Raw genomic sequence first — 12203 nt, forward strand, 5'->3', positions numbered from 1 at the left:
GGCCATTTTGGCCCATCGTATCCCCGCCGGCCGTCAAGGAACCGCGCGGCCCTCGGTCAGCAGCCCTAAAGGTTACATACAAACCCATGAACAATAACGGAAAGGCAAAGAGCACGCAGCCCAACCAGTCCTGCCCCACACCACTGCAACACCCCTTATACTAAAAACAGCTACACTCCACCCCAACTGGAGCCACGTGATCTCTTGGGATAGTCAAAAACCAGATAAAAACCTGTGAACTCATCTCTTTTTGGCGTGGAAGCGAGTTATCCTCGATACGAGGGACCGCCTGTGATGATGACTGAGCACCTTGTACAGTGTGAAAAATACCACTCAGCTAACACAGAGCAGACTTCTGACTTGACAAAGGAAAAAACAGCAATGAATTAAAATTCCACAGGCATCCTGCAGCATCTGTGTTGCTTCTCTCTGCAAGTAGGAACAGCTCTATAAATCGCAGCAATGGTACAACATCCAGGACAGCAGCCCCTGTTATTTCCATACACAAGCTGGGCCTCCATGATCTAATGGGAACGGTAGCATAGTGGTTATGTTACTGGACCATTAATTCAGAGGCCTGAACTAATGATCTGGAGACGTGAGTTTACAATCTCACCACGGCAGCTGGGGAATTTAAATTCAGGTAATTAAATAAATATTCAATTAAAAAAGCTATTAAGACAGACAGACTTGCATTTATATAGCGCCTTTCACGACTATCGGACGTCTCAAAGTGGTTTACAGCCAATGAAGTACTTTTGGAGTATAGTCACGGTTGTAATGTGGGAAACGCGGCAGCCAACTTGCGCACAGCAAACTCCTACAAACAGCCATGTGACAATGACCCAGATAATCTGTTTTTTGTTATGTTGATTGAGGGATAAATATTGGCCCCAGACCACCGGGGATAACTCCCCTGCTGTTCTTCTAAATAGTGCCATGGGATCTCTTACATCCCCGAGAGAGAGCAGACGGAGCCTCGGTTTAGCCCTCTCATCTGAAAGACGGTACATCCGACAGTGCAGCACTCCCTCAGCACTGCACTGGGAGTGTCAGCCTAGATTTATGTGCTCAAATTCCTGGAGTGGGACTTGAACCCACAACCTTCTGACTCAGAGACGAGAGTGTCACACATTGAGCCACAGCTGACGCATGGGAATGGTGACTATGAAACTGCCGGATTGTCGTTAAAAAAAAAAACATTTGGCCCTTTAGGGAAGGAAATCTGCCACCCCCACCCGGTCTGGTCTGTGTGAGCCCCTGACCTACACCAATCGGGTTGACTACCCTCTGAAATGGCCGAGCAAGCCACCCCATTGTGTTAAAGGGCAACGAGGAATGGGCGATAAATGCTGGCACTGCTCGCGACGCCCACATCCCGTGAATTAATTTTTTAAAAACTTCAAAATACCGATGTTTTGCAGGCAACTAATTCTGAAGCCGCATTGCTGCTCTGCTTTCTTGAGGTAACTGGGCCCCGTCTGTGTGTGTGTGTGTGTGGGATCTTACTAGGCTCAAAATGGCAGCCGACATCATCTGCACAACAGTGATTACACTTCAAAGTAAATCACTGTATGCAAGAGTCCCTGAGAGATGCAATAAAGCACAATTTAAAAGTGAGCCTTCTTTTCAAAGTGTCAGATGTGACTCAGCATGCAGCACTCTCACCTCTTGAGCGAGAAGGTCGTGGGTTCAAGCTCCCGCTCCCGAGACTGGACAGCAAAATCCAGGCCGACACTCCAGAGCAGTGTGAGGGAGAGTGGCACTGTCAGAGGCCCTGTCAGCTCCCTCGGGTGCACGAGAAAGATCCTAATGCTCTATGTTGAAGAGCAGGGGAGTTATCCCGTGTGTCCTGCCCTCAACCAACATCACAAAAACATTATCCGATTACCTTTTGGCTGTTTGCGGGACCTTGCTGTGCGCAAATTGGTTGCTGCGTTTCCTACATCATAACACTAACTTTAAAAAAAAATGTTCTTGAGATGTGGGTGTCGTTGGCAAGGTCGGCATTTATTGCCCATCCCTAATTGCCCCTTGAGAAGGGGGTGGTGAGCCGCCTTCTTGAACCGCTGCAGTCCGTGTGGTGAAGGTGCTCCCACAGTGCTGTTAGGGAGGGAGTTCCAAGAGTTTGGCCCAGCGACGATGAAGGAACGGCGATATATTTCCAAGTCAGGATGGTGTGTGACTTGGAGGGGAACTTGGAGGTGATTGTGCTCCCATGCGCCTGCTGCCCTTGTCCTTCTAGGTGGTAGAGGTCAAGGGTTTGGGAGGTGCTGCCGAAGTTGGCTTGGCGAGTTGCTGCAGTGCATCTTGTAGATGGTACACACTGCAGCCACGGTGCGCTGGTGGTGGAGGGAATGAATGTTGAAGATGGTGGAAGGGATGCCAATCAAACGGGGCTGCTTTGTCCTGGATGGTGCCGAGCTTCTTCAGTGTTGTTGGAACTGCACTCATCCAGGAAGCGGAGAGTATTCCATCACACTCCTGACTTGTGCCTTGTAGATGATGGAAAGGCTTTGGGGAGTCAATTGCGCTTCAAAAGTACTTCATTGGCTGTGAGGTGCTTTGGGACGTCCTGAGGTCCTGAATGGCACTATATATTTTTTCAAGAATGTACCTCAAACTCCAACCTCCTACTGCACCAACGACATGCTTCACCATTTCACACACCATATCTGATTTACAAAACGCTGGAATCGGAAAACGTTGACAGAACTAAAAGGAGGTCCCCTTAAAAGTAAGAGAGGAGAGGAGAGGAGCTCCCGGAGATGGTGGGCAACGTCTTACTAATCTCGCCGATAAGGCAGACACTGCTTCAGCCCTGCGCCATACTGAGGCCTCGCCAATAAGAACGGGGAGGGGGAAAATGAGGGAACATGTCAAACGCGGTCTCGACACAGATAATGATGGAAATGTCACCGAGTGGGTCAGTCAGTGATAGGACGGAAGAAGGTTTACATCCTTGGTCAGAATTTTATCTCATCTCTCGGGGGCTGATCAACCTTCTGTACCTATCCAGTGCTGTGTGTTGTTAGTATGCAGGTACAGCAAGTAATCAGGGAGGCAAACGGAATGTTGGCCTTTATTGCAAGGGAGATGGAGTATAAAAGCAGAGAAGTTCTGCTACAACTGTACAGGGTACTGGTGAGGCCACACCTGGAGTACTGCGTACAGTTTTGGTCCCCGTATTTAAGGAGGGATATACTTGCATTGGAGGCAGTTCAGAGAAGGTTCACTAGGTTGATTCCTGAGATGAAGAGGTTGAACTTATGAAGAAAGGTCGACTGGTTGGGCCTATACTCATTGGAGTTTCGAAGAATGAGAGGTGATCTTATTGAAACATATATGATTCTGAGGGTGCTTGACAAGGTAGATGCAGGGAGGATGTTTCCCCTCGTGGGGGAATCTAGAACTAGGGGGCATACTTTCAGAATAAGGGGTGGCCCATTTAAAACGGAGATGAGGAGAAATTTCTTCTCTCAGCGGGTCGTGAATCTTTGGAATTCTCTACCCCCGCGAACTGTGGAGGCTGGGTCAATGAATATATTTAAGGCGGAGATCGACAGATTTTTGAACGATAAGGGAGTCAAGGGTTATGGGGAGCGGGCAGGGAAGAGGAGTTGAGGCCAGGATCGGATCAGCCATGATCTTATTGAATGGTGGAGCAGGCTCAAGGGGCCGTATGGCCTACTCCTGCTCCTATTTCTTATGTTCTTATGTCACCTCGGCATTCCTGTTTTGTATTTCATTTAATCGCCAGGATGGATACTTGCTGACTGCTGCAGAAAACTCAGTTGCCGATCTTGTAAACTGCACCCTCAATCTTCTCAACGCACAAAACAATTTTCAGGACAGATGCAGAGTAAATCTTTAAAAATTCAGCCCCCAGTTTGATGTCACAATAAGCACAGCGGCCGACTATTCATCAGCTTATCCTACTTCAAATCTAAAATATAAAACAAAATTGTTTTCGGAAAAGAAGACTGCAATCAATTTGATGCAGTTACTCTATTGCAAATGCAATGCAAAAAAACCCTGTGGTTACAAGCAAATCGACCAGCCAAGACATTACTGTTCAGAAGCAATTATTTTCTATTTGTTTCCCTTTATCTTTCTGCTCCTAAAGCCGATGACTCAGTCCACGAAGTGAGAAACACTCGCATTTATATAGGGTGCTGCACGACTTCATGACGTCCCAAAGTGTTCAGAGCCAATTAATAATTTTTGAAGTGTAGTCGCTGTAGTAATGCAGTAAACGCGCCAGCCAATTGGGACGCAGCAAGTTCCCACAAACAGCAGTGTGATAAATAACAAGATCTTCAACGTTCTCTAGTTTTCAAAATATTTATTAAATCGCTTTCCCAGCTCAAAGCCAATGAGTGGCTAAATAGCGTGACTCACTGATAGCTGGACTAGAAAGCTTCAGAAACTGTTTCCTCTGGAAGGAGGCTCGGTAACCAGAGGACACAGATTAAAGATAATTGACAAAAGAAACAGAGGGGAGTTAAGGAGATCTTTTTTCGACGCAGCGAGTTGTTGTGATCTGGAACGCACTGCCCAAAAGGTCAGTGGAAGCAGATTCAACAGTAACTTTGAAAAGAAAATTGGATAAGTACTTGGAAAGGGCTCGGGGGGTGGGGGGAGGAAAGAGCAGGGGGAGTGTTATGTATGTTAACTGGGTTTTACTTGCAACCGGAGGGCGCCACTGTCGGAGTCCTAATGGTCACTGGCAGACACGTGCAAGCCGTGTATATAATGTTGGCAGCCATGTTGATGAATCCTCACTGAGAATAAATAAACTGGAGTAAGGTCATGCCTGAACTAGCTCACCGTACTTAGCCTCGTGGAGTCATTCGATACCTAACAGGGGAGTGGAACTAATTGTATAGCTCTTTCCAAAAAAAAAACAGCACAGGCACAATATGCTGAGTGGCCTCCTTCTGTGCTGTATCAGTCCATGGTTACTCAACAGCACAAGATATAGATCTTGCGGAAGTGTACTTTTCTTCAACCGCAGATGAAGAGAACGAGGTGAGGCAAGGGATGAAAGAGAGGTGGTCATGTCCAAACACAATGACATTTGACTCTGAAGGAGTGGGGGAAAGAGGAGGAGGGAAATGAGGAACATAGAATCATAGAATGGTTGCACAGCACGGAATGAGGCCATTTGACCCGTCGAACCCGTGCCAACTCTCAGCTAATCCCACTTCAGATACATATCCAACTCCCTTTTGAAAGATAAAATTGACACCCTTTCAGACAGTGCATCCCAGAGCCCAACCACTCACTGTGTAAAATACTTGTTTCTTACATCGCCCTCTGGTTCTTTTGCCAATCACCTTAAATCTGTGTCCTTTAGTTCTCGACTCTTCTGCCAATAGAAACATAGAAAATATGTGCAGGAGTAGGCCATTCGGCCCTTCGAGCCTGCACCACCATTCAATAAGATCATGGCTGATCATTCACCTTAGTACCCCTTTCCTGCTTTCTCTCCATACCCCTTGATCCCTTTAGCCATAAGGGCCATATCTAACTCCCTCTTGAATATATCTAACGGACTGGTATCAACAACTCTCTGCGGCAGGGAATTCCACAGGTTAACAACTCTCTGAGTGAAGAAGTTTCTCCTCATCTCAGTCCTAAATGGCCTATCCCTTATACTTAGGCTGTGACCCCTGGTTCTGGACTCCCCCAACAATGGGAACAGTTTCTCTCGATCTACTCTGTCTAGACACCTCATGATGATTGTGAGGAGGATGAAAGGGAAAGAGATAGGAGGAGGGAGAGAGGGAGGGAGGGAGGAAAGAGAGAGAGAGAGAGAGAGAGAGAGAGAGAGAGAGAGAGAGAGGGGAAGGGGAAGGAGTATGAGAGCAGGAGACAGAAGGAGATGGGTTGGGTGGAGGGAGTGAAAGGGGGAGTCGAGAGAGAGGTAGGTACAGCAAGCAATTAAGAACGCGAATGGTATTACGTCTTACTGCAATTATGTAGGCCCTGGTGAGACCACACCTGGAGTAGTGTGTGCAGTTTTGGTCTCCTTACCCAAGGAAGGATATACTTGCCATTGAGGGAGTGCAATGAAGGTTCACCAGACGGATTCCTGGGATGGGGGGATTGTTCTATGAGGAGAGATTAAGGAGAGATTGAGTAGAATAGGCCCATATTCTCTAGAGTTAAGAAGAATGAGAGGTGATCTCATTGAAACATACAGAATTCTTACAGGGCTTGACAGGATAGATGCAGGGAGGATGTTCCCCCTGGCCGGGGAGTCGAGAACCGGGGGTCACAGTCTCAGAAGAAGCGATCGGCCATTTAGGACTAAGATGAAGAGAAATTTCTTCACTCAGAGGGTGGTGTATTGTTGTAATTCTCTACCTCAGAGGGCTGTGGAAGCTCAGTCGTCGAGTATATTCAAGACAGGGATCGATAGATTTTTGGATATTAAGGGACTCAAGTGACCTGGGGACAGTGCAGGAAAGTGGAGTTGGGGTAGACGATCAGCCATGATCTCATTGAATGGCGGAGCAGGCGCGAGGGGCTGAATGGCCTGCTCCTAATTCATATGTTATGTTAGAAAGGGAAATGGGAGGGGCAGGGAAAGAGCAAGAAACAGAAGCAAAGACAACAAAGTGTAAGGTAGCAAGAGAAAAGTAGGAACAAAACCCACAAAAGAAGGTTAAAAGCAGGCCTCACCAGATGGCGGGCTGCATTGAAGAAATGCTCCAATTCCCACTGCAAGACTCAGAGCTAACGGCTGAAACGTGAAGGAAAATTTTGTTGCAACAAGTTGGGAAACTGGCAACGGTCTGGTTGAGACACTATCGGCTCTTATCTGCTGACAGTAGAACAGATTGCTTAGAGGAAGTAACAACCTACTCCGCCTGTACTGCTCCTTCATGAACTGTTCCACACAACCAGCTCACGGGTTGGTTACAGGAAGGGCTGTGTTTTCATGACCACCCAGGCTGCTTTCAGTTTCCCAATCAGTTGAAGGGACGGATGCAAGAGCATTTACAAAGTACTTGTAGCACAGAAACAGATTATTCGGCCCGAATGGTCCGTGGCTGCATTTATGCTCCACACGAGCCTCCTCAGCACCTGATACATAATCGGCACAACTTCCACATCACAGCTCGATAACCACCCTGAACATGTCTCACACACCGAGTTTTGTCTACCACCTAGAAGGACAAGGGCAGCCGGGAGCATGGGAACACCACCACCTCCACGTTCCCCTCCAGTTTGGAAATGTATCGCCGTTCCTTCGTAGTCACTGAGTCAAAACCCTGGAACTCCCTACCTAACAGCACTGTGGGAGCACCTTCACCATACGGGACTGCAGCGGCTCAAGAAGGTGGCTCACCAACACCTTCTCAAGGGAAATTAAGGAATGGAAACAAGGAAAGCTAGCAAGCAGGTACAGCGAGCAATAATGAAGGCAAATGGCATGTTGTCCTTTATTGCAAGTGTAAGGTTCGAAAATCCACGGCCGCATTTTATTGGAACACCCCAAGGACAAGAAAACTTCATGGGATCGTTCTATACATTTTAAATGAACATTTTTGGCCAAGTAAAATCCTCAGACCAGGCAGGCTGGGAAACGTGTGGGCGGTTACAGACATTGTGGAGCCTGGCTCACAAGCGAGACAGAGGCACTGGCCAATGGGGGAAAAGTGCATTCTGGCAGGCCAATCAGGGGTCGAGTTGGGCCTGAAGCGGGGAAATCCTCAACCAATGGGGATTACCCGGCCCAGTTTGAAAATATGACTCACCCCTAATCAAATTATGAATGTGGACCATTATCTACCGAATCAATATGGACAGTGGACAATTTTCCTGAGATCACTGCGGTGATTGACTCCCAGGACTGTTACAATGGGCCAGCAGACGTTGAAGCACCAATGTGCACGGAAACATAACCCTGTCCTCACACCTACCTGTACCTGTGACATCTTCTGATTACATGGTGGAGACTGGCTCACAAGCGAGACAGAGGCACTGGCCAATGGGGGAAAAGTGCATTCTGGCTGGCCAATCAGGGACCGAGTCGGGCCTGAAGCGGGGAAATCCTCAACCAATGGGGACTACCCGGCCCAGTTTGATGATTCACCCCTAATCAAATTATGAACATCTTCTGATTAAACATTCAAAGCTATCTCCCCGCCCAAACTTACACAATTGGGTACAAATATAGGACCTAGAGAACCACTGGGGCAACAGAGAGGAAGCCGCTGGAGCAGTGAGGAAGGAGAGAAGCCGCTGGAACAGTAGGAGAAGGAGTCGAGAAGCAGTAGCAGTCACAGACAGACAGAAACCGAGAGAGAACGGAGACGGACTGTTACTGGCTGGGAAACCGACCATCGAACGGGCCCTGGACTCGACTTGTGTGCAGAATATACAACCCAACTACCGAGAGGCCCAACATCGTCTCAAGAAGCCGAGCCGCACACCGAACAACGCTCCGAGGCAAACCAGCTGAAGAACCGGAGACCGAAGTAACTGAGAGAGGCAACATTCACTCCAGCTACCCCTTAAGCCAAACATCCCAAGGCTAAAAGGAATAACTGTCAAAAAGGGATCGTAAGTATTATCCTGGGGTTTTCTTTTCCCAATTGTCAGCCTAGGTCAGTCAGGTAAAAAGGGGGGTGGGGGTGGTGTTAGAATTGTCTTGTAAAGGTAAAATTGTGCAAGGTTTTCGTTGTGTCCGTTTCTTCCCACAGATTTTCATAGTTTATAAGTGTGTGTCAGACATGTGTTTTGATGAAGTTTGACCTTATTGGAAATTTACCGTGGTTAATAAATTGGACTTACCCGTTTTCTTTTTGTTCCAAGGACCACTTGTCTCTGAGTGTTTTGTTTTCCCTTGTGGAAGCTCATAATCTACCCAAATTCTGAGGTTAGAACCAGATAGGGGTGCAAGGGCGCTTCGCAACCGCCAGTTTCGTGGTCAGTGAGCCATAAGCTGCTGGACCGTCCCCTAGAAGGGACAGAGGGGCCCAATACACCAACAGCCACCAAAGGCCCCCGTAACTGGGCACAGCAAAAAACCCCTACACAAGGGGGTTGGAGTAGAAGAGTAAGGAAGTCTTGCTACAACTGTACAGTGCCTTGGTGAGACCACACCTGGAGTATTGTGCACAGTTTTGGTCTCCTTATCTAAGGAAGGATATACTTACCTTGGAGGCGGTGCAACGGAGGTTCACTCAATTGATTCATGGAATGAGAGGGCTATCTTATGATGAGAGATTGTGCAGAATGGCCTATACTCTCTGGAGTTTTGAAGAATGAGAGGTGATCTCAGTGAAACATACAGGATCCTGATGGGGATCGATAGCGTAGATGCTGAGAGGTTGTTTCTCCTGGCTGAAGAGTCTAGAACCAGGGGTCGCAGTCTCAGGATAAGGGGTCGGCCATTTAAGGGTTGTGAATCTTTGGAATTCTCTGCCCCAGAGGGCTGTGGATGCTGAGTCTCTGAATATATTCAAGGCTGAGATAGACAGACTTTTGGAGTCTAGGGGAATCAAGGGATATGGAGATCGGGCAGGAAAGTGGAGTTGAGGTAGATCAGCCATGATCTTATTAAATGGCGGAGCAGGCTCGAGGGGCCACAGGGCCTACTCCTGCTCCTATTTCTTATGGTCTTAAACGCCGGTCTGGCCAGTGATGCCCACATTCCGCGAAACAATGAAAGAAACATTCCAAGATAACCTGACTGGGAAAGGAAGAGAAAGGACACTGCACTTACCCAACACTCGAGCGTGGAGCGTCACTTTTACAGAGGGATTATCGTCGATCTGGCTGGTCAGGACCAATTCCTCTCTGATGACCCCTTCCTTGTGGGCGATGTACTCGCACTTAACTTGGTGACCTGTACGGGAGGGGAACAGGAGGTCATTACAGAACAGAAAGGTCAAACAAAGCCTGAGAGACTTGGTTCCTCAGACGCACTGCTGATTTCTCAACAACAACTTGCATTTATATAGTGCCTTAAATGTAGCAGGAGTGTCACAAGGCACTCCACTGGAGTGTTGGCAAACAAAATGAGACACCGAGTCGACAAACGAGATATTAGGAAAGTGACCCAAAATCTTGGTCAAAGGAATAGAGTTTCAGGACTGATTTAAGGAAGAGAGCGGTTGAGAGGCCGAGAGGTTTAGGGAGGGAATTCCAGCGTTGAGGTTTTCGGCAGCTGAAGGCACGGCCACGGATGATCGGAGACATGAAAATTGAGGATGTGTAAACATAGAAACATAGAAAATAGGTGCAGGAGTAGGCCATTCGGCCCTTCTAGCCTGCACCACCATTCAATGAGTTCATGGCTGAACATGCAACCTCAGTACCCCATTCCTGCTTTCTCACCAAAACCCTTGATCCCCCTCGTAGTAAGGACTACATCTAACTCCTTTTTGAATATATTTAGTGAATTGGCCTCAACAACTTTTTGTGGTAGAGAATTCCACAGATTCACCACTCTCTGGGTGAAGAAGTTTCTCCTCATCTCGGTCCTAAATGGCTTACCCCTTATCCTTAGACTGTGACCCCTGGTTCTGGACTTCCCCAACATTGGGAACATTCTTCCTGCATCTAACCTGTCTAAACCCGTCAGAATTTTAAACGTTTCTATGAGGTCCCCTCTCATTCTTCTGAACTCCAGTGAATACAAGCCCAGTTGATCCAGTCTTTCTTGATATGTCAGTCCCGCCATCCCGGGAATCAGTCTGGTGAACCTTTGCTGCACTCCCTCAATAGCAAGAATGTCCTTCCTCAGGTTAGGAGACCAAAACTGTACACAATATTCCAGGTGTGGCATCACCAAGGCCCTGTACAACTGTAGCAACACCTCCCTGCCCCTGTACTCAAATCCCCTCGCTATGAAGGCCAACATGCCATTTTCTTTCTTAACCGCCTGCTGTACCTGCATGCCAACCTTCAATGACTGATGTACCATGACACCCAGGTCTCATTGCACCTCCCCTTTTCCTAATCTGTCACCATTCAGATAATAGTCTCTCTCTCTGTTTTTACCACCAAAGTGGATAACCTCACATTTATCCATATCATACTAAATCTGCCATGCATTTGCCCACTCACCTAACCAAGTCGCTCTGCAGCCTCATAGCATCCTCCTCGCAGCTCACACTGCCACCCAACTTAGTATTATCCGCAAATTTGGAGATAATACATTTAATCCCCTCGTCTAAATCATTAATGTACAATGTAAACAGCTGGGGCCCCAGCACAGAACCCTGTGGTACCCCACTAGTCACCGCCTGCCATTCTGAAAAGTACCCATTTACTCCTGCTCTTTGCTTCCTGTCTAACAACCAGTTCTCAATCCATGTCAGCACACTATCCCCAATCCCACGTGCTTTAACTTTGAACATTAATCTCTTGTGTGGGACCTTGTCGAAAGCCTTCTGAAAGTCCAAATACACCACATCAACTGGTTCTCCCTTGTCCACTCTACTGGAAACAACCTCAAAAAAATTCCAGAAGATTTGTCAAGCATGATTTCCCTTTCACAAATCCATGCTGACTTGGACCTATCATGTCACCTCTTTCCAAATGCGCTGCTATGACTTCCTTAATAATTGATTCCATCATTTTACCCACTACCGATGTCAGGCTATAATTCTGTGTTTTCTCTCTCCCTCCTTTTTTAAAAAGTGGGGTTACATTGGCTACCCTCCACTCGATAGGAACTGATCCAGAGTCAAGGATTGGAGGAACGTGGATATCTTGGCGGGTTGCAGGGCTGGAGGAGGTTACAGAGATCGGGAGGGGCGAGGCCATGGAGGGATTTGAACACGGAGGATGAGAGTTTTAAAATCGAGGTGTTTACGGACTGGGGACACCAATGGAGGTTAGCGAGCACAGGGGTGAACGGGACTAAATGCATCATAGGATATGGGCAGCAGATTTTCTCAGCGAAGAACTATGCGCGTTTGACACATGCGAGGGAGTGCACTGCGTAAATATTCCGTCAATCGCCACGAATTACCGATGCACCGAATTATTCTGCATCCAGTGAAGTGATATGACAACCCTCCTGACCCAATAGCTCAGTGGGTAAATCACAGCATCCGTTGTGGAACCGAGTCCGGGTGGGAGAAATTGGCCTGGTTTGCGTCTCCCGTTAGTGCCTGAAGGGGGTGGCAACAGTGCGCTAAGGGGTTACCGACCGGGCGCGGAGAAATCACCGACGC

General features: G+C 47.7%; 1 protein-coding gene across 2 annotated transcripts in view; it reads right to left on the reverse strand.

Annotated features, from left to right (window-relative positions):
- adissp (adipose secreted signaling protein) overlaps nt 1-12203 on the reverse strand; it is a 277083-nt gene that overhangs the window by 35222 nt on the left and 229658 nt on the right. For both annotated transcript variants that reach the window (XM_070861118.1, XM_070861127.1), the window contains exon 5: nt 9743-9865. In XM_070861118.1, coding sequence (XP_070717219.1) covers nt 9743-9865 — 123 coding nt within the window. The remainder of the gene's footprint in view (nt 1-9742; nt 9866-12203) is intronic.

The sequence above is a fragment of the Pristiophorus japonicus genome, chromosome 2 (assembly GCF_044704955.1).
Source record: "Pristiophorus japonicus isolate sPriJap1 chromosome 2, sPriJap1.hap1, whole genome shotgun sequence".
Taxonomy (NCBI): Eukaryota; Metazoa; Chordata; class Chondrichthyes; family Pristiophoridae; genus Pristiophorus; species Pristiophorus japonicus.